Here is a 22,639-nt window from a genome sequence, read left to right on the forward strand (position 1 = left end):
CCTCAGATCTAGTTTGCCGCTCTTCAAGCAACAGCTAGATTCCAGAGCTCTTGGCGATTCTGTGAGAAAAACAGTTTTCAACTTTTTCTTGTATTTCTTTAAGTGAGTGTCTGTGTGTGTGTGTTTAGGTTTCCCCTTAACGCTAATTTCTCTTCCTTTTTTTTAGCTTAAATTAGCTTAAATTTTAATTTATTTTTCCTCCCTGCCCTCGCTGGTCGCAGTGTGTGTAGTGTGTAGGGGCCTAGTGAGTGTGTTTTACTTTCAGTGATGTCGGAGGCCCCTAAAGCCATTTTTTCGAAATGCACCGAGTGTGGTCACAAGCTTTCACCGGCTGATGGCCACACTCGGTGCATTAGGTGCCTTGGGGTTGAACACCTCTCTTCGGGTTGCGCGATTTGTGCTGGGTTCAACCCCAGGGCACTTAAGGATCGGAGGGCGAAGCTGGTTCTGGCAGGCCTTTTGCCCCCAGACCCGGCTCCGGCCTCTGGTACTTCTGTGACTGTTTCCCAGTCTTCGGTAACGGCCACTCCTGCCCCCCTCCCACCGACCGGGACTCAACCTCCCACTGTGGCTTCGGAGGTGAGGGAGGCCAGGAAAGAGAAGCGGAGGGAGAAGCACCTTAAGCTGCGGGCCGAGGACTCCTCCTCGGCCCCGCCTGCCAAGCGGGCTTCTCCCTCCAGGGTTTCTGGTTCGCCTCCTCCTTGGACCCGATCCCCTTGCTTCTCACCGGGACCCGAGGAGGAGGTGACCCGGTCCCTGTCGAGGTCATCAAGGCGGCACTCCAGGCCTGCCTCAGTGGCCTCCTCGAGGTCCACATTCAGTATGTCGGACGCGGACATGGACCGGATGATGAGGAGGTTCATCCAGGCCCAGATGCAGATGGGAGTGCTCTTGCCCCCCCCCCCTCGGGGGGGGGGAGCTCGACCCCTTTTTTCGCTCCTATAGCTCCTTCTCCGACCCGCCTCCCGGGTTCGGAGCTGTCGGAGCCGAGCAGCATTGGATCCGGGGGTGGGTCAGAGCCGACAGTGCTGAGCACTTCAGCTCCGACTATTCCCTCGAGTTTGTCAGATTCGACCTCTCGGAGCCGTGGGCCGAGCTTCGGATCCGAGGGACTCCGTGTGCTCTCGGCCCCGTTCCGGTCGGAGCGCGTGGGTCTTTCGGATCCGATAGTCTCGGCTCTGGGTCCGATTCCCACCTCGGATCCGAGTGGGAGTCGGATCTCGGATCCGTCAGAGAGCGGCTCCCCCTCGGCTTTCACGGTGGTGGAGAGGGTGCTGTTGAGTGCATCCAGGCCCCTGGTCCTGGCTTCGGCTCCCCCCTGCACTCCCTCTCACCTGGTCCTGGCTCCCCTCACCCGGCCTTCTTCAGCGCCTCTAGGTGTTCCATTGGAACAGGATATTGCTGGTGAGGACTCCTCGGACAGCCCCCCCGACAAGGTTCCTCACAAGTCGAAGTGCAAAAGGAGGCACGTGGACTCCCCTGAGTCCCTCACTGAGGATACGGACATGGATGAAGGGGAATGCTCCCCAAAGTCACCCCCCGAGGATGTCTCCTTTGGAGACATCATGGAAATGCTCAGAATCAGGGGGGGTGGTCTGCCCCCAAGGCTTCCTCCGACGAGTCCGTATTCCTAGAGGCGTTCGAGGCAGGGCCATCTACCTCTTGGGTGTCCCCTCCCCCGACCCCTTAGTGGATCTTATAGCCACTAGGGCTTGGAGGGATCTGGACACTGTAGAGCCGGTTTCCCAAGCGTTCAGACAAAATTTTGAGCCCCCCATCAGAGAGAACCCATTGGAGCAGAGGTCCCCCTGTGGATGCCATGTTGGTGGCGGCAGCCACCAAGAGAGAGTTGGCTCAGGAGAGCCCCACGGTTCATCCGCCGAGCAAGGAGTCTCGCGCGATGAACCGCCTTGGGAAGCGGGCCTTCAGTTCAGTGACCTTCTCCTTGAGGGCCATGAACTATATGGCACACGTCATTCGGATGCAGCGGGATCTAATCAAAGAATACGCTGCTTCCCCCCCGGGGTCCTTGTCGGAAGGGGACAAGCAACTGTACTCCTCCCAAATGTCCACCCTACATTCTATTTCCAACACCTCTATGCGGCTCTTGTCTCACGCCACTGAGGGAGCCGCTAGAGCAGGCGGAGTCAGGCTGGTCATGAGGAGGCAAGCCTGGCTTCGACATTGTGACTTCGTGGAACCCTTTAAGGCGTCATTTGCGAATGCCCCTTTTGATGGTTCTGCATTGTTTGGCAAAACCATTCGCGACACCCTTGTCCAGAGCGAGAAAGACGGGAAGATGTTGTCTGCCGTCGGAGTCCGCTTCTCTGCTCCCCAGTGGTCCTTTACCAAGAACCAAAAGGGTCAGAAGAAGATGTGGTTCCGGAAATCGCATCAATCCCAGTCTGCTCCGGACAACCAGTCCTCTCTTGGCAGAGGAGGACAGGGAGGATGCCTCCCTAGAGGCAGAGGGGGTCCCAGGAACTTTGGGTCCAGAGAACCTTTCTCTGAGAGGCCCACGCAGAACCCCTGAGGGGTTACCCTGCTGCTCCACTCTGGAGGCAGTCGGGGGACGTTTCTTGAGACACCTAGCAATGTGGGAGTCCATAACAACGGATTGCTGGGTGCTTCATGTTATATCCAGAGGATACCAAATTCCCTTTCTTGTAACCCCCAGAATCGGAAGCCTCCCCGATGTGCCACCCAACCAGAGGGAGGCGGCTGCTGCAGAAATTCAGCAGCTCTTACAAAAAAGAGCCATCCAGCCCGTCCCCCCCAGATCAGCACGGATCAGGGTTTTACTCCAGGTTCTTTCTGGTGCCAAAAAAGATGGGGGACGTGAGGCCCATCTTGGACCTCTCTCTCTTGAACCTGGCAGTACCAAAAGTAAAGTTCCGGATGGTCACTCTGCAATCTATCCTCCCACTACTACGGGAGAACGACTGGATGTGCTCAATAGACCTCAAGGATGCGTACTATCATATTCTCATGGACAGACGCTCCAGGAGGTTTCTCCGCTTCTGGCTGGGAGCCAGCCATTTCCAGTTCAGGGCCCTTCCCTTCGGTCTCACCTCAGCCCCCAGGGTGTTCACCAAGGTCTTGGCAGCGATATCGGTCCACCTGAGACTCCAGGGAATTCAGGTCTTTCCGTACCTGGACGACTGGCTCCTTACCGCCCCAACAAGGCATCTTCTTTGTTCATGCAGGGATTATTTCTTCAATCTGGCTCCACTCTTAGGGTTGACCAACAACATGGCCAAATCCTCCCTGGCTCCTACACAAGTATTGGGTTTCATAGGGGTGAGGTTGGACTCCAGACTGATGCTTGTTTTCTTGACTCCAGATCAGCTTCAGAACCTGAGGTTGCATGTGCAGGCCATCCTTCAACTTCAAGCTCCTTCGGCGGAATTGGTCCTGAGGGCTCTAGGGTCCATGGCGGCAGCAATTCCTCTGCTGCCATTGGCCCGGTTGAATATGAGGGTCATACAGTGGACCCTCCAGGTACAATGGTCCCTATCTCGCAATCCCCTGTCTCATCCCATCTCCCTAATAAGGGTTTGCAGAAGGTCGCTCGTGTGGTGGCTCCAGTCCTCCAATCTCCACACGGGATGCCCCTTCTCGCTGCCTCCGCCAGTCGCCACAGTGACCACGGACGCTTCTCGCCTGGGGTGGGGGGGCACTATTCGGGCAGAACAGTCCAAGGCACGTGGAACGACATAGAGACCACTTTGCATATCAACGTCCTGGAGATGAGGGCGGTGCTTTTGACATTGCAAGCGCTTCACAACCCTCTTCCGGTGGGGACGATTGTGGTACAGACGGACAACATGTCAGTCGTCAGGTACATCAACAAACGGGGGGGAACCAAGTCTTACCCACTCTGCCGCGAGGCCATGAGAGTGTGGGAATGGGCGATATCCACCAACTGCTTTCTCATCGCAATGCACATTCCGGGACGGTCCAACATATTAGCGGACAGGCTCAGTCGTACTATCCTGACTCCTTACGAGTGGTCTCTCAATCCTCTAGTGGCAGAGCAAATATTTGCCCGATGGGGGCGACCTTGTTGTGATCTTTTTGCCTCTCACTCAAATACCAAATGAAACGATTACTTCGCTCTGATCCCCCCCTTCGGGGGAGTCCCCGAGAGACTCTCTAGTTCATGCTTGGCCTCCCGGTCTGCTTTATGCTTACCCGCCTCTGCCCCTGATGTTGAAACTATTGCAGAAAGCCAGTCAGTTGGGGAGCAAGATGATCCTCATTGCCCCATTCTGTCCTCGTCCGACATGGTTCCCTTACCTATGGTCTCACCTGATTCATCCGCCCTGGATGCTGGATCCCCTTCCGGATCTCATTTCACACCCCCTGGGTCTTCCAACCCCGAACCTGGCCAACCTAAAGCTGACGGCTTGGTTGCTCCAGTTCCACTCCTGATAAGGACTCCCGGAATTTTATCTCCAGTCAAAGCCATCCTAGTAGCAGCTCATAAGCCCTCCACCAGAAGGGTCTATTGGAGTAAATGGAAACGTTTTTCCATTTGGGCGGAGCACCGTCATTTGGATCCTTTCACGGCGCCGGTAGTGTCGGTTCTAGATTTTCTATCTTCTCTCTTTTACCAGGGGGCTAGTTCTTCCACGGTCAAATTGCAACTTGCAGCAATTTCACACTACCATGTAGGTCAGGAGTCAGGCCCGCTTATTACTTCCAAACTGTTTAAGACCTTCCTTAAGGGTACCTTCCTTCTCAGGCCCCCGGTCAAGGAGGTGGTACCCCCATGGGATTTATCCCTAGTTTTACAGGCCTTGACTAGCCCCCCTTTCGAGCCTGTGGCCACTGTTGATCTTAAATACCTCTCTTGGAAAACGGCCTTTTTGGTGGCCATAACTTCAGCCAAGAGGGTCTCGGAACTCCAGGCTCTCTGTGTCAAACCACCGTATTTGGTCTTCCACCCAGACAGAGTTCACCTCAGGATCAAGCCGTCATTCCTACCTAAGATATCGTCAGAAACTAACATTAATCAATCTATTAATCTTCCAGTATTCTTCCCCAACTATCAAAACAAAGGAGAGTATAAGCTGCACTCTTTAGGCGTGCACAGACAACTACGTTTTTATACTCATCGAACTACTGGTCATAGGCAATCCGATCAGTTGTTTGTCTCCTTTGCCAAAAACAACTTCGGCAAGGCGGTTTCTAAGGTTACCCTCTCCCGATGGATATCTAATTGTATTCTCTTAGCATATCAGAGCTCGGGAGTCCGTGCTCATTCTACGAAGGCCAATGCTACATCAGCTGCTTTCAAAGCTAGAGTTTTTCTGGATGACATTTGTTCCGCAGCCACTTGGGCTCATACCTTTATCAGCCACTACAAAGTAGATATTGTCTCCCGAGGTAGGGCGTCTTTTGGCTCTGCAGTGCTCCGGAATATCCTTCCATGAAGGCCACCCAAGATTTAGGTAGCTGGGCACTCTGTCCCAAAGGTTGCTGACAAATGAAGTCCTACTTCAGATTAAGAAGTTATGTACTCACCATAACGTTCCATCTGAGTAGGTATCTTCATTTGTCTGCAACCATCCCCCCCCCTCCTTCCCCCTGACCAAAATGATCGTACTTGGGGTTCTTTAGATTAGTTCCCTCTGGGACACAGTACTAGCTGTGCTATGGGGCAAACTTGATCTGGGGTCAGTCAGGGTTGGCAGGGGATTATGGGTAAAGGGAGGAGCTAGGAGCTCGGATCTATGCTGTGATAGAAGTTGCCGGCTCGGATCCGAGATCGGATCCGTATCCCAAAGATTGCAGACTAATGAAGATACCTACTCAGATAGAACGTTATGGTGAGTACATAACTTATTTCTGGTTGCTTGAGAGGTACTGTTAAAAACAGGCTTGACTAATACTGTACCCTGTAATATTTGTTTGATTTGACTTGTTCTCAGGTTGGGGAGAGAGGGAATTTTCCTTTTTAAAACTCTAAAAACGTAAGGTATGTTTCTTCGGGGGGGGGGGGTGCAACACATGAAAATTGTTCTGTATTTCTTAGATATTTATTTGCTTGTTGTTTGAGAGTGCCAGTTGCTTGAGTTCCGGTTAACTGAGGCTTTACTGTATAAACTTGGCTAGGTTACTGATCAGCCATGAAGTGACCAGTCTGCAGAGCACCTGTTGTTTCTTCTACATTGTTTAACCATGCACATGTTTTCCTAGAATTCCTGTTTGAGGGCATTTCCAAGATGGAGAGTTTATCCATTTATCCTTCAGAAATACTGCCAGTGGAAATCATTGCAGCTTAATGCATAGCATACAGAGAGGGACATTGATTTCTTAAGTAGATATTTGCTAAAAATGAAGAGACTCTGCTTTGTATGTTTTCTTCATTTCTTTTTATTGGAACACTTATCAAGAAGGTTGTGTGGGCAGGCAGGCTTAGCTGAAATGTGCCGATAAATTAAGTAAATAGATCTTCTGTAATGCACACTCTTCTCTGCATTTCAGACTGCTGATAGTGAAGATGTATAAGTATGAAGATAGTTGTTTTCAAAACAAAAATGATGTATGTCAGCAGAAGACATATTGTCACATAACTGCTATACATTACACACACACACACACACACACACACACCAATTACATAGCATACAGTGCAAGCAGGAGTCATATTTCTTGTTGGGTCTGCTTTGTGGTATCAAAACCAGACATACAGATGCCTGTTAAAGAAGCCCACTGCCCCAGCTTTCCATTTGATCACCCCAACAGGCAGCCAGTAAAAGACTACTTTAAAGCTGTTTTTGCAGGGAATATGGACTTCTCACCCCAGTGTGGATGTTCTGCCCACACATTTAGTCTGCAGTCATGCACAATTAAAATAAATGTTCTGTCAGAAAAAAAAGCATTTTCAAAACTCTGGATAAAATGGGAAGTTCTTGTGTCTTCTCTTCTTTAGTTTAACATTGGAACCTTCACTGAATTACTTAACTGAATCACAGATAAATAATGACTGTAAAGTAGATGATTTTTTTCTTATGTACAGTTTAATATTCCAAATAATTCTAATGTGACTATTTCCAACAATTTGTACAACATGGAGCCTACACCTACCACAGTTAATTTCCTTTACAGTATATCCATAGTGTACAAACAACTCAAGGTTCCCTGTGATGATAACTCATGAAATCTCAAAAATTTGAAAAAGTCATTTTTATACTTGTAAATATCTGACCAATATTTACAGTCTATATCTGTTGGCAGAACAGTTGCCGTGTGAACTGAAAACATTCACCATCTACTATCAAAATCCAACCCTTTAATAAAATGTATATCCATTTGACCCACGTACCTTTGAATATTTGAGACCCATAACCAAACTAGAAATACTAAGTCCAACTGTAGCACGTTTGTATTTAGATAACTGATGAATTTCATACATTTCACTCTTGTTCTTTCATTCTCCTCACAAGGCTTTTGACTTTGCTTCAGTACATCATTACAACAGTCTGCATATACCATAACCTGAATAAAGGCCAACTAACTCAATCCGTATTCGTAGATCTGTGATGAGCCTTCAACCCAGCTAATCACTCCATTATAATCAATATACTTGGTAAAAAGTCTTCATCAGCCTCACTATACATGGTTCAACAGCTTCTTGTCAAATAGATGAATAATCATTTAATGTAATTCTTTTTTAAACACCTTTATTAAGTTATCACGTAAGACATAGGCAAACATACATTAACAGAACATAAAATAAACCATATTAATATTTTTTCCATTTGCATATATTATACATCACATATCTTTTTTTTGTAATTAACAGTTCATCATTACAGGGCGGTCGCAGTGGTGCAGCGGCTAGCATTGCTTCCTCACTGCAAGAAGTCCTTTGCTTCGATTCTTGGCTGGGGTGCCTTCTGTGTGGAGTCTGCATGTCCTCCCTGTGGTCACGTGGGTTTCCTCCCACATCCCAAAGACATGCTGTAGATGGATTGGACACTCTAAATTGGCCCTAGGCATGAGTGCGTGCGTGTGTGTGCCTTCTGTGGAGGGTTGGGTGCCGGGCTGGCAACTCGACACCGTAAAACTCAGCTGCCAGTCATGAGCGGACAGGTGATCCGCTGTGGCGACCCTTAACTGGGAAAAGCCAAAAGAAGAAGAAGAAGATCAACAGTCCATCATTACATAAATTACTGAATTCCTGCCTTCCCTTAAACTTCAGTCCTCATCTTCCTGCTGAACATTGTTCTGCATGTATTATTCTCACACTTCCTCTTTAATTCTGCCTAATTTGCTCATTTTCTTTTCTAAATTTCCCTCCCCCAGCTCACTTATCTCTTTTAATAATAATCAGTACTTCAAGTACAGTTGGTTTAGACTAAGTATTCTTAGTTATAGGCATTTGCTCACCCAGTATTTCTGGCAGAGTACTCTGTAGGAAATTCTTGAAATCTGTCAACTCATTACACTCCCAAAACACATGTAACCAGTTACCTTTCTTCCCCATCACACTTTCAAAAATTCTATGAAGTCTGCTTGGGTATAAAAATACCTGTGTAGACACTTCCAAGCAGCGGTCCTAAGCCTTCTGTACTTTGTTCTTTACTTGGGAGCCATACATATGCCCTTCTATTGTTCTCCTCTAAATTGCTTTTCCAGTTTCTCTTAGGGTTGCCACCTTTTCAAATGGCCAAAGTGGGGCAAAGTTAACATACCGTCCTAGGTTTTATAAAAAAATCTTTAACTAGATAAAAAAGTGATCTCTTTTACAAAAATGTAAATTGAAGTACATTTGCCTCTCCAAATGTTCCATGCCCAGTTAAAAGTGATAATTCAATAAATGTGTTTAAAAAAAATAGTGGTGAATGATCGTACATAAAAGTAGGAAGGTACTCCAACTTAGGCAATCAACAGCCATGTCCCTTAGAAAGCAAAAGCTTGTATATCCTAGAGTAAGAACAAAACCAAAATACTGGTGATGGCACGAGGAAAGAAACAATAACCAGTACCTGACTGATGCCTTTCAACAATGAGATCCCTTTAATGCTTTGTAAGCTCTCTGCAAACCACGGCATTTACTGAGTACTTGTTAAGAAAATCCTACTAGGACAGGGGTTAATCAGAGTCTTTTTAATTGATGGCAGGTATGTAAAGACTGAGTGCTGTAATTAAATCAAAAGGTGCTTCAACAAAGAATTAGTTTAAGGGTGTGCACACTTACGCAACCAACTTAGTGTACGTTTTTTATTTTTTATATTTTTTCCCCTAACAGATTTGGTTGTTTTTCAATTGAATTGTACAGGTTATAAAAAGACTTTCGGCTTTTCCCGGTTAGGGGTCGTCACAGCGGAACTCCGGTCCTCTCATGATTGGCAGTGGATTTTTACGGTGCCGAGTTGTCAGCCTGACGCCCAACCTTCAACGAAGGTATGCCCATTCACGCTCGCACCTACCTGCGTGTCTTTAACATCACTCGACCGCGGGGAGGACATGCAGACTCTACACAGAAGGTGCTCCAGCTGTGAGGCGACAACGCTAACCGCTGCACCACCGCAGCTTGAATTGTACAGGTTATACATCACATTAAAGGTGGGAAAAGTTTTGAAATGATTTGTTGTGGTCTAATTTTTTTATATCACAAAAACCTGACATTTTAACAGGGGTGTGTAAACTTTTTATATCCACTGTATGGGTCATCATATTTTCATCAACCAGAGTAAAAGCTGTAGACAATAATAATAATAATAAAGAGTTGAAGGAATTTACTTTGGAAGGGAAGAGGACAAGTGTTAAGTGGGTAAACTGTTTCTTCGAACAGAACAAGGTGGTTTAGGATTACCTGATTTGAAGGGATATTTTAAAGCTACACAGTTAAGGCTCATATACAAAACACAGACAGGAGGTTATAATTCAAAATGGAAAGGGATAATGATGAAGTGTGGGGGGGGGGTTCAAAAAATACAGAGAGTGGGATTTTGAATGCAGACTCTTAGGGATAATAATAACAACCGTACAGAATTTTATATTCATAAAGTAGCAGAAAGTATTCTAAGAGCTAAGCCAGCTTGACAGTGAAGGTGGGGGTGGGTGGGGTGGTTGTCAACAGAGATGATTGCAAGTAGGGGCACAGAAAACAGGCAAGACAGGGCTGGTATTTACTGAAGAAAACTGTCAAAGGAAACAAGGTATTGGGACCAAATAACTATAAAGGGAAAAGTAAACAGTGAGATGAGGCCAAGAGGATGTTTGCACTGCAGGCTAGATAGAAATTGGCTTCCCTACCAGAGACTGATATTAGTAAAAGGAATCTTAAGTGAAAGACCTGCTCTGGTGTGTGTGTGTCGGGGGGGTGTTCAGTCGAATCTAGAACAGAAGCTGCTGTTAAAAAGGGTTTGGAGGTTACTAAAGACTGGGAAGAGAAACTAGGGTTACCACCTGTCCCACTTTGCGAGGGATAGTCCCTATGTTGGAGTACCTTCCTATTTTTATGTATGATCATTCACCACTATTTTTTTAAACACATTTATTGAATTATCACTTTTAATTGGGCATGAAACATTTGGAGAGGCAAATGTACTTCAATTTACATTTTTGTAAAAGAGATCACTTTTTTATCTAGTTAAAGATTTTTTATAAAACCTAGGACTCCATGTTAGCTTGCTCTGGGGTTAGTTTACCAGCCTAATGGGATGAATTATTTAAAGTCACCTTACTGGGTATCTGAAGAGTTATACTGGTACTGTTAGGCAGAAAATTTTACATAAACTGAATAGTTTGCAGAAACAGTTTAATTATTAACCTGGTCAAGGGACCCAACTGTAAACAGCACTATAAGAGGAAAGTTGGAAAAGAAATTAGACCATTTGTTATAACTTAAAATTGATCCAACTAGCTAAACCTTGAGACTTGGTTTGACAACGGCCCCTCTACACAAAAACATTTAACACTGAGGCTAAGAATTCAAGTGGGTTTAAAGATGTAATTACAGGGAGCGTGGTTTTGACCCTAGGGGAGATTATAGATGCTTTCAGTGCATACTGCTCCAGGTTTTATACTTCATAAGATTCACAAAAAGGGTTAAGAAGTATCACACAAGGATATCTTTCCAATCTTGTCATTCCGTAGCTATCCTGTGAACATTTAACCACATTGATTGAGCCTAATATCACAGTGCAGGAAATAGAACAGGCTATGTCTAAATTGGCTAAAGCTAAATCCCCTGGATCCAGTGTACTTGCTATAGAGGTGTATCGCTGAGGAATACAGAAATTTAAAGACAGTTTTCTGATAGTAGCCATCCATATTTGTAGATCTTTCTGTCTGTGTATCTGTCTGCCCTTTTTGACCAGGTTAGTCCCACTAAGCTAAATTCTCTTTTCAGGCAAAACCAGAGGTGGTATTTACACTATTACAGGAAATTTGGATAGGACGTTGGGAACTTTCCCTTACTGTTTTCGCTAAGTGGGGTGGTATCTTTTATAGCAACTTGTGCTACCACCAACTGCAGCAGATGGAACCTCGGTTTAATGTCTAGTCTGAAGGATGACACACTCAGGAGTGCAGCAACCCCCTTATGCTGCAATGCAGTGTCAGCAATCCATCTACCTGGTGTGGGAGTAGAACCCACAGACTGTTGTACCACTGACACTGTCTTTTGTCAACAGAGCCAATTTAAATATTTTAATATCCTGTCTAGACTGGCAAGGATATTTCCTTCAGTGTTGTGTCATTGTTGGAGATTTTCAGGAGGAGCCTTGGGGGACTGCTTACCTATCTTTTGGGGTTTTCTGTTGCTGAAGGCATTCGGGTGGGCTTACATTCTCTTCTAAAGAAATTGTGGTACAGTAAAGTAAAGTTGAACCCATCTCTGACTTCACTAGGTTCCCCAGTAGAAGAAAAAAGAGAGGATGTTGCTGTTTCTTTTGATAATTGTAGCTAGAAATTGTATTATCAGAAGGTAAATGCAGGCACCCCCCCATTCCCCCATAAAAGAGAGCTATATGCACTCATTAAGGATTTGAAAACATCTGAATCATCTCTGGGTTATAACACTGCCAAAGTTTTGAAGAAGTGGACAATATGGAATATAGATCAGTTAGATTAGCGGGCTTTTTATCTTCTGTTATTATGGTTTACATGCTCAAAGTCCTTGATGATAAGGGTGATATTAATTTGTTTAGATTATTTGTTAATCATTTGTAAATATGTTATTGTTTGAATGTTTTTTTCTACTAATCTAATAATGGAATGGTAATAAAAAATATTGAAGATGTATATATTAACATGACTCCCTAATCAGAGGTAATGGTTTTGTTATGGAAAAGATTGGCTTGCTATCTGCTAGTGAAGAGTTAGCAGATACTTTAGGTGGAGAGATATAAATGTCTTGGGCTCTTATTTACAGGTGAAACATAGCCAATCAGGAGATTGATCAGAGAATTGTTGCAGCCAGTGTAGTGCCGAAAGCATTATACTGGAGTCCGGGAGTCAAGGAAAAACTGAGTAGTAAGATGGAGCTTTCAGTTTGATGATTAGTCTGTCTTTCCATCTTCATGTATAGGTAGTGACCAAAAAGAGGAGATCAGAGAGGCAAGCTGCAGAAAGGATGGTTCTTTATTGGGTAGCTAGGCTCAGACTCTGTAATAAAGTGAGGAATTTGACAGTAGAGGTGGATCTCAGGGTACAGTCTGTGCTCCCTTGTGGTGAGAGGAGTCATTTGCGGTGATTTGGACACCTTGTGATGATGCCCCTAGTAGCCTTCCACAAGAGGTGTAACAGGAGCAGCTGACTGGGTGGATGCACAAAAGCAGGCCCAGGACATGTTAGAAGGATTATGTGTCTCGGCTTCTTTAGGAATACATTGTGATTCAGACGAGCTGATGAATGTTGCTTGGGGATAGGTAGATCTGGTCTGCCCCACTCAGCTTGTACACTATAATGGTACAGGCAGTTTAAGAAATCGATGACTAGATTATAACCACAGCCGCATATGTTAGCTACTAAATAATTGACCACTTGTTCTGGTTGGAAGCCCATGTCACCAAGCATAGTCGTAGTTGCATATTTATTTAACAAAATATTAGAAATGTAATCTCTTAATGTGAAAAGGCAGGCAACTTTATCATGAATTTAATTCACAGTTTGAATAGCAAAATTATATTTTGTATAACTTTATTCTGTAGTAGCAAGTAGGGAAATTAAGAGAACTTTCATTCTTATGGAACATTTTTGATAAAACTCCACTAACGTCTAATATAAAACTCAAGATTCAAAAGAAATGCAAAGGTAATTACATTTTCCTAGTAGTACACGTGGGAAAACATAGTATAGAGTACTTCAGAGCAGTAGAAAACACTCATTTAACTTTATCTGTATTTCATAGCAGTGTGTTTACTAAAAAGTTGTGAAGAGAAATGCACTAACATTTAGTCAAAGTTGTACTTCTAAAAGCATCTTACCCAGGAACTGATTTCTTGCCAAAGCTTACTTATCTCTTATAAAAACACAACTTGAAGAAGTAGTTGTAGACAAAGAAATGACAGTAGTAGTATGGTTGGAAAGAGACATTAATTTTCCAGAGCTATGCGAACATAATTAAATCACCACATAGTTACAATTTTCAGAGAAGAACATTCATAAGTTGTTTTACTTTTAAATAAAAGTATGGTATATTTGTTAGACAGCTGGCATAGATGTGGAGAAAGGGTGCACATTACCACCAATGCTGGGGTTTATCTCATATTTATGTATGATAGCAATATACTTTCCAGATATTTGGAGAAGTCGTCTTTATAAATATCTCCAGAATCCATTTGTACATATTCTGTTGTAATAGTATTGTAACCTTTATATATAGGGAGAGAGAGATGTCTTGGTGAATGAAAATATATGTAATTCATTCATCTGTACATCTTTTTTATACTAGTCTCTAAATATTTCAGTGCCATGGTGAACCAGCCTATCCTTGGCAAACAATGGAGTGTAAGGCAAGAAATATTCCTGTATGGGGCCCCACATATCTTTTGGATGTGGGAAAGAAATAAGAGCCACCTCCCACATGGAAACCATTATAGTTAAGCAGTTTAGACATTAAAAGTATGCAAGTACTTTCAAAAATTTTAGCCACTTAAGTGGCAGGAGGATTTCAGGACAAATTAGCATTTAATACCTGCTATGTTGGTATGAGAAGCCATTTTCAGCCAACAGTAAGCAGTACTAATACTTAAAGGTATGCATTTATATTAGTATCATCTGATAGATTAGGTTAGTTCACTTACAGCTATTATAGACTGCTGCAGATTCACACTAATATTTTACAATAGGTCAAGTCATAGCTTCATGTATGCCTTTTGATTTCAGTGTAAGTTGGCAGGTTTATCATTTATTTCTAGTATGTTTATAGTGCAGAAGTCGAAACAGAATTCATTCACGGTATGTATATCTTCTGCAGATGAGAAAATGAGGAATGCTGCACAGTGTAAATGTGAAGTTGTTTTGTAAATGTTTTTGTTTCTAGTGTGGCATTACTGTCCAGGTCAAACATCTGTATGGATAAGACAGACTTGGCTTGTTATGCCCCATGTTGCCAAAGGAGACTCTTAGGATATCCTCTTTTTTGCTATTCTTAGCACCCTACCTTGGTGACCATCAAGATCCTGTCTCTCTGCTACTCTATACACCCCATTCTTTTCTCCATTAGATGAGAGCCAAGCAGAGCCATCATTCATCTGAGGCCAGGGGAGTTTGTGGTTTTAAGGCCGTAGCCCTTCTGCATATGCCCATGCCTGCTTCAGGGTTTGACATGCAGTGAGTGTCAGTGAGGATGTGTCAATTATTTCTACTCGCCCCCCTGAAAGTGCTCCTGCTGGATTTGTTGTCTCCATCAGGAATGCAACAGCAAGAACAAGTGCCAAGACATATGCCTTGCCCCCTTGTCCCATTTAGTGAGGCGGGCCAACAAAGCTGCATTAGTCTTTTCTTTCTCCCATGCCAGTTACAACAGGTGCCCATGCTACTATTCAAACTGTGATTGCCGGGGTTGTGGTCAGTACTTTATCCTTCTGTGCCAGTGAAGATGGCCTAAGGATGGTCTCTTAATTTCTATGGCTACCTGATTACTACATCAGGTGCTCCAGGTTAATTAGGTAGACCAGTGTGCATCTTTTAGTTTTTATGGTATATTGCTGTATTCCTACTGGTGAGCTAGTTTCTGAATTAACTATAACCTGCATATGTATTACTGAGATTGTGCTTTTGTCACATTTTTTCACAGAAGAACTTAAATGCTGTTTTTTGTACTCTGACAGTATAAAAAAATGAACGTTAGTTTATTTTTGCAGTATACTTAAGCTTGTCTTTTCTTTAATATTATTTTGCTTTGGGCTGTATCAAATGTCCACCGAAACCAATGCTTGCTTCTGTTTATAGTCTTGTTAAAGATACTGTTTAGTTAAAATATAGACATAATGTACCTGTGCCAGCCTGCATGAATTTTAACTACTAATTACTTAATCTTAAGCCGGATTTAGTAAATAGCCTAGAAATGGGTGTTTGGAGCAGCTATTCAGTGACACTTAAGTATTGTTTCATGGAAGAGAGAGTGTATTCCACTGCACCGCTATCGTGCCATCAGCATAGCAGTTACTACAACAGTTACCAGCTACACTTATCTTTGGATGCTGACAATGCATGAGTGAGCATACCATCTGCTTGGTGTGGTATGATTGTGCACCCTGCATCTATTAAGGGTTCTAACTGAAGCAAAAAAAAAAAAAAAAACTATTGCTTCTGGAAATGTGTAATGAATATGTCTAAACTTTACCAGCTCACTTCTGACTGGGGAAGCCACATAGGTAAATGCAGCTTACAGTAGTTGTCGTTGCAGAGGTTTAAATGTCTGCAGGAGCTGGAGGATACAAGTAAGTGTAGTGCTTATGAAAGAACAACATACCTAAATTAAAAAAGGAAAATAACTGCTTTGCTTCATTTTCATTTATTTGGAATGACTAGTCAAAACCAGATGTAATTATTTTTAATACTTACATTTCAATAGAATTAGCACTCCCATATCTACAAATTGAGATTTTCTCTTCTGTGTCCATGTAATGTCTCCATACATGTGTTAGTGTGATTCACCTAGAATGCACTGGGAAATGGAAGGGGTGAATTTCCACAGGCAGCTATAATTTGTTTCCTACGTTCACAAACTGAACAATTTTTTTGAATTGGAGAATTAAAACCTTGTGTTTCTGGGTCAGGAGATGGTACTTCATGCTACTTACAGAGAACTTTTTGTATTGCTGTGTAAAAGTTGGTCTTTTTAGACCAAAGCTTACCAAAAAAATGCAAGCAGTTGCATAATATTACTCTTGAAAAATACTGTTATCTTTATATTGATCTGAACCCTTCTGTGGTCACCCATGTGTGAACATCTAAATGTAATCACAAGAAAAAAATCAGTTGCAGGACTCTTCTCTTTCCTTTTAAGTGAAACAGTAAATATCATAAACAGCTTAAGTAAAATGTAGTAATCCAGGTGATGATCAAAAAAATGTTGGAACTTCCGAATGTATGACATCCACTTCCTCACTGTTTTCATTTCATGTTTCAGACTGGTCTTGAACATATGGTTTATGAAGAGAAGAGTAAAGCTCAGCGACTACAGACAGAATTAGATGTCAGTGAACAGGTGCAAAGGGATTTTGTGAAACTGTCACAAACTCTGCAGGTAAGCTCACAAGAACATAATAGAATTGGCATTTTTGTGCCTGTGTGACTTTACCCAGCTTTTATCCTCAAGTCATCCTTCCTTCTTATTTCTTTAAAAACAAGTGGCATCACGTTATGATCGCCTTATTCACAGCCCACAATGTGCTAATAAGAATGCTTGCAGTATCATGGCATCGTATGTCGCCATTTCAGTACCTAAGAATTTTTGTCTTGCACTGTCTAATTGTTACCATCACTTGAGTACTGGGAGGAAAAATAGTACTTCATTCTTCACATTCATTCTTTTCCTTCATTTAGTCATTTATCCATTCATTTGTTTATTCTTCTTTACCCATTTAATCTATTTTAGGCACGCAGGGGAGCCAGAACTTGTTCTAACATCTGTGGCTGCAAGGCAGAGAAGATAATTCTGGACAGAACACCAGTCATTTACAGGATGTGTGTGTGTGTGTGTGTATATATATATATATATATATATATATATATATATATATATATATATATATATTTTATTTATTTATTTATTTTACATTTGTTGACCGGGCTAGTCTAATTGGATATATGTCCGTTTTCAATAGAGGCCCGAGGAGAAAAGCTCAGAGAAAGATACAGTTAATACAAAATGCAGAAAGATACCTAAATAATCACAATACTATTAGATAATTATACAATCATGTACAATTGATTTTAAGCAGCAGTAAGCAAATTAGGGTAACGCTATGATGTTAGATAACTATACATTCAAAAACAATTTGATAACTATACATTCAAATACAGCTTATTTCAGCAGGAATAAGCAGGATAGGGTAACCTTCTGAAGATTATTGTTTCAGTCATTCGGTGTACCATTTATCATAGATAAGTATAAGCATTAGTTAGTTTTTATGTTGTGTAAGAAAATTGACACAGTAATGAAGGGTATGAAGAGAGCAAAGTGTTTAGAATTTTAGAAGAGAGAGCCATAGAAAGGTAGTAGAAGTAGAAGAATTGGTGTCAAAAAAGCTAAAGGGAAGGGAAGATGGTATCAGTCAGGCTTGGTGCATGGGCAAAGCCATTTGGATTTTAAGAACATTTTTAATTGGGTCCTGAAAAGGTAGGTGGATGTGGTTGAAGTTAGTTCATTTGGGAGTTTGTTCCATGTTATACCAACAGAGTTAGAAAACAGACAGTCCCCTGATTTGTTTTTAGATTTTAAGGTGGCTGCTTGTAATCTATTAGCGGAACGAAGGATTGGAAGGTTTTGATAAGGATTGAGGAGGTTACTGAGTATAGGGGTATTAGTTGGATGGTGTAAGATTTTGTGGATAAAGGTGAGTTGCTGGTAGAGTAGTTGATTTTGTATTTCCAGCCATCCTAGTAGTTTCAGATTTTGACAGTGGTGGGTTCTGAATGGGGTACCTGTGGCAAATCTGGCTATGTTGTTGTAAGAAGTAGCCAGTTTATTTAAATTGCTTTTGGTTAAGTTTGTATATATGGGAGAGGCATAAAGGAGGATTGACATCAGGTGAGTTTGAGCAATAGTAATATTGGCAGAGGCTGTGAGAAATGGTTTGATTTTATACAGGAAACCAAGTTTTCTGTTTACAGATTTAATAGTTAGGTTAATGTGTGTGCGTGTCATAGTTGAGGTTATTATCTATAGTTACACCTAGGAGTTTAGTGGAAGTGTCGGGAGTGATGACTGTACCATTATTAGAGGTAAGTAAGAGATTGAGTGGAGGGGTCTTATGTGTAGGTGTAAACACTGGTAGTTTTTTTTTTTTTTTTTGGGTTCAAGAGGAGACACCGTTGGTGGAACCATGTTTCCACTAAGGTGAATACAGTTTGTGTCCTGTTTTGGAGTTCAGTTGGAGAGGAACCATGACAGATTAGAGTTGAATCATCAGCATATTGGATGCAGGTGGTTTGGGGCAGGGAGGTTTTTAGATCATTAATGAAAATGCTAAAGAGGAGTGGACCCAAAATAGATCCTTGTGGGACTACAAGAGTGATTGGGAGCTGGGAGGATAAGTTGTTCTCCCAGTGCACTGCTTGTTGTCTATTTTCAAGGTATGAATGAAACCATTTAACTGCTTGAGTATCTAATGAAAGAGATTTGAGAATATTTGATAACAATTGGTGGTTCACCATATCAAAGGCCTTGGAGAGGTCAATAAAGAGGGCTGAAAAGAGCAGGTTATCATTTCTATTTTTATTAATGCAGTCAGTAAAGGATAGGAGTGCTGTGGTAGTGCTGTGGAAAGGCCTAAAACCGTGTTGGCAGTCCACTAGTAGGTTATTTTCAATGAGGTGATGAAGTAGTTGATCGTGAATACATCTCTCCATAACTTTTGCTAGGGGCACTCATAGTGTGTGTGAGATCAACTCTGAGATGGCACAACAGCAGGGAAAGGGTAAATTCCGCTTACGCACTGTGCCACAAACTCCCTCAAAGAAATACTGACAGTTTGAGTTCAAATGAGTTTATGAACATTTGTGCCATTGTTCAGGCATGTATACATAGGTACTAACAGATTGAAAGTTAAGACATCAGGCACTTAGAGCATGCTGCTGGTGATGATGAATGCTGGTGGTTTGTTAAAAATATGTAATGGTATGGGCAGTGATATCAGAAAAGTACCTTTAAGAGATGAACATCCATTGGGTGCGTTGTAATAAGTTTTACATGGATCTGTAATTAGTAAAAGTAGAGTAATGAGCTTTAGTAGCCAGTTATGGGTATCTGTTTTAAAATGTTTATATTAAAAATCTATTTCTGCTAAAGATGTCCATATTTTAGCATTTGAGTTTCCAGCAGTCCTCCCTGGTGCCACTTAGTGACATCACATCACCCTTTACATCTGTATATACAAATTCACTCGTGCACATGTTGTTTGTTTCTTTCCTGCCATCTAGTGAATGTCAGTGTTCCTTTGCCCAATTATATAAAAAAGTCTCGTCAGTCTACTTTGCAGTTGTGTTTTCCAGGTTATCAACATTTTTTTGTCTAATCCTTCATATGGCCTTATCCTCTTGTAAACATATTGTGAACAAACATTCCTATGACCATAAAATACCTCTTGTAGATACCACTGCTAATTAATCATTTTGTTTATGAGCCTTTCAGAACATTAAGCGCTGCTTGTTTATGTGTTTAAAAAAATTAACCTGGCCACAATACAATAAAGAGCCAAACTCTCCTAGTATCATGTCTTAATAAACAGCAGGTAGTAGTCATTAGGAGTGGAAGCCCTTCATCCCTGGCCATGTTGGCTTGACTACAGCCTTAAACTGCAGAGGCTGTGTGCAAGATTCATGGGAGGCCTGAGATATTATGGACTTCTTACAAACTCAAATAGGAGGACTAAGACCGACATTTTTTCTTCTAAAGGTGAAACAGTAAATGGTCTATGTAATAATCTTGCTTCTAGCCAGTTAGGTAAAGACATTATTTTCATCTTCTTACCACAGAATTGACTGCAATGAGTCCAGACCTAGTCTTAGACATTCCTTGCAACAGCATATGTGGTACTCTTGCCTCCTCAAACTTGAGTTCATGGGTTCTTTCTTTCTAGATGACTGACAGCTTACTGAGCCTAAGGAGTGGTTCTGCTCCCATCCATGTAATTGTAGGCTGTTTCATTGTAGTCATCGCTGTAATAGATACTGTTCCACAGCTGTTGCAGGGCTTAGCATCTTTTAACCCAGGTCACTGTCCCAGTTAATGCAGAGACTTTGACATCCAAGAGAAATCAGATCAGTCACTTTTTTGAGGAAATGTTAATGTGGAACAGTTGCCAGTCCTGAGAGGGCCTACAAGACCCAAAGCAAATGCTTTTGAAAGTCAGTAGGGTAGTAGAGCATAACTGTCAACCACAAGTTTTGATTAATTTTCTGTTCCTTTTAGGGGTCTCCTTGAAGACATCACATCAGGTATCAGTTACCACTAGTCTTCTTCCCACCAGTGGTGTACCCTCATCCTCCACATTTATGACCAGAACAACATGAGAATAGATATACGAACTGACAGGTCAGTAATGGTAAATACAGCATACAAACATTGTCCCCCAAAATATGGCAACTGAAACATCAACACCATAAAAGTGAGTAATAAACTCACTGCACAAAACATTGCAGTAAAACTCAGTTTTTGCATTGGGCCGTGCAGATTCCCTTGTACCCCTCACCAGTATCTAACCTTTGTACTTGTGAAATCACACATAGTCTTAGAAAAGGGAAATTAACAGAAGAAAAAATCATTTCTGCCATTTTCTCCTGAGTATTTGAACCTCAGAGAACCAGTTATAGCACCTGCAACAATACAGACTGTACTATACTGAGACATTGACAATATAAGGAAACATTTGAATAGTTGCCATCATGTGTGTGTTGATAAAGCAGCTCTTTGAGTACCACATGGGAGGCAAAACAGACATCATTCCCACCACTCATTTGTATCTTTGTCCTTCTCCATTTCCCCAAAGAGCACAGATTGATGAAGGGAGGAATTCCATTAAGCCTGCTAAGCTCTTTATAAGAGGATAAAGATAGCTAAGAATTCATTCTGTTCCTTTCTTTTTGGGGGGATTTATTTCCCATGGACAAATTGCTTTTTTCATGTGACCTAGGGTTAGCAGGTGCTGCAGATAGTTCTTAGCCGTTCGAGTCAAGGCCTAAAGATCCATCTTTTGTAGCATTTCTTTATTTGACAAAAAGCAAATAAACCAGAATCCAAAAGCTGAATGATAAAATCCATAGTTAATGATAAAACCACACTTTATTTACATAAAATAAATGCTCCGTAAGCACTTTCGTTTAAACTATGTTAAACTTCTTCAGACAGTTTAAAATACATTACATCACATCCTTTTATACACATACTAGTTACTTTGTCGGACCCTTTGCGAATTAATCAATTAAAGCTACTTTCATGCTTACTATTATGTTGTTATAAATGCCTTTAGAACTGAATGCATACATTAGTCAAAAAGGTGTAATAAAATACATTCATATAATGTGCTTATGAATGAATATACTATATATATATTTAGAAGCTTTGATGTATTAAAATTGAAAATAAATATGTTGCAAATTTATGTTAAAAAAAGTATAGCATGTATGAATTAAATGATATATATATAAAATTATATATTTTACTTAATACTATAAAAAGTATATAAATAGACAAATATCTATGTATGAATACATGGAATATGTACATAAAATATGTATGAGTTATTACATACAATCTTAATACCACAAAGGTCAACCAATTTTCTTTTGTTCTATTGCTTCTCAACAGAGATTATCCAGAAGTATTGATTGATACATTAATACAGGCAGTAACCATTAAAAGTATCAATGGACATTTCAAACCTATTTTATACGAACAGAATATGGTGCAAGATTCCATCAGTTCATCCAATAGAAGTATAGTGAACCTAAATAATGAAGAAATCAGTGTATCAGTAAAACAAAATAACTTTTCTAAAGCTTTAGTGCTGACTTATTCCCAAGATCACAACATAATTAGGGATTTAGTAGTAAATAATTTTACTATTTTATTAGAAGATCCCTGTTTTAGTAGTCATATTAATGAGAAACCTAGAATAGTTTACAGGAAAGGGAAAAGTTTTAAAGAAATTTTAAAGCAAATCATTCACATATTCCTGGAAATATAGGTATGTCAAAATGTGGCACGTCATTGGTGCCATAAAATAAAAATAGGTGAATATTTTTATCTTAGAAAGAGAAAGTTGCATTTACATTTTAAATATAATTGCAAATCCAAAGCTGTTGTTTTTATTTATTTACATTTGTTGACAGGGAGTGTCCAACTGGACATAGGCCCATTTTCAGCGCGGCCCGGGGAGAAAAGCTCCACAGTTAAAATATACAGACAGTAGTTACATTGGATTTACATAGAAATTAATTTGATCAA

General features: G+C 41.6%; 1 protein-coding gene across 2 annotated transcripts in view; it reads left to right on the forward strand.

The window, feature by feature from the left end:
* The window catches only part of RABEP1 (rabaptin, RAB GTPase binding effector protein 1), a 1,652,179-nt gene that overhangs the window by 1,603,994 nt on the left and 25,546 nt on the right, over positions 1-22,639 (forward strand). For both annotated transcript variants that reach the window (XM_044082911.1, XM_044082912.1), the window contains one exon: positions 16,601-16,717. In XM_044082911.1, coding sequence (XP_043938846.1) covers positions 16,601-16,717 — 117 coding nt within the window. The remainder of the gene's footprint in view (positions 1-16,600; positions 16,718-22,639) is intronic.

The sequence above is a fragment of the Protopterus annectens genome, chromosome 9.part0, assembly GCF_019279795.1.
Source record: "Protopterus annectens isolate FY-2018-M chromosome 9.part0, PAN1.0, whole genome shotgun sequence".
Lineage (NCBI taxonomy): Eukaryota > Metazoa > Chordata > Ceratodontiformes > Protopteridae > Protopterus > Protopterus annectens.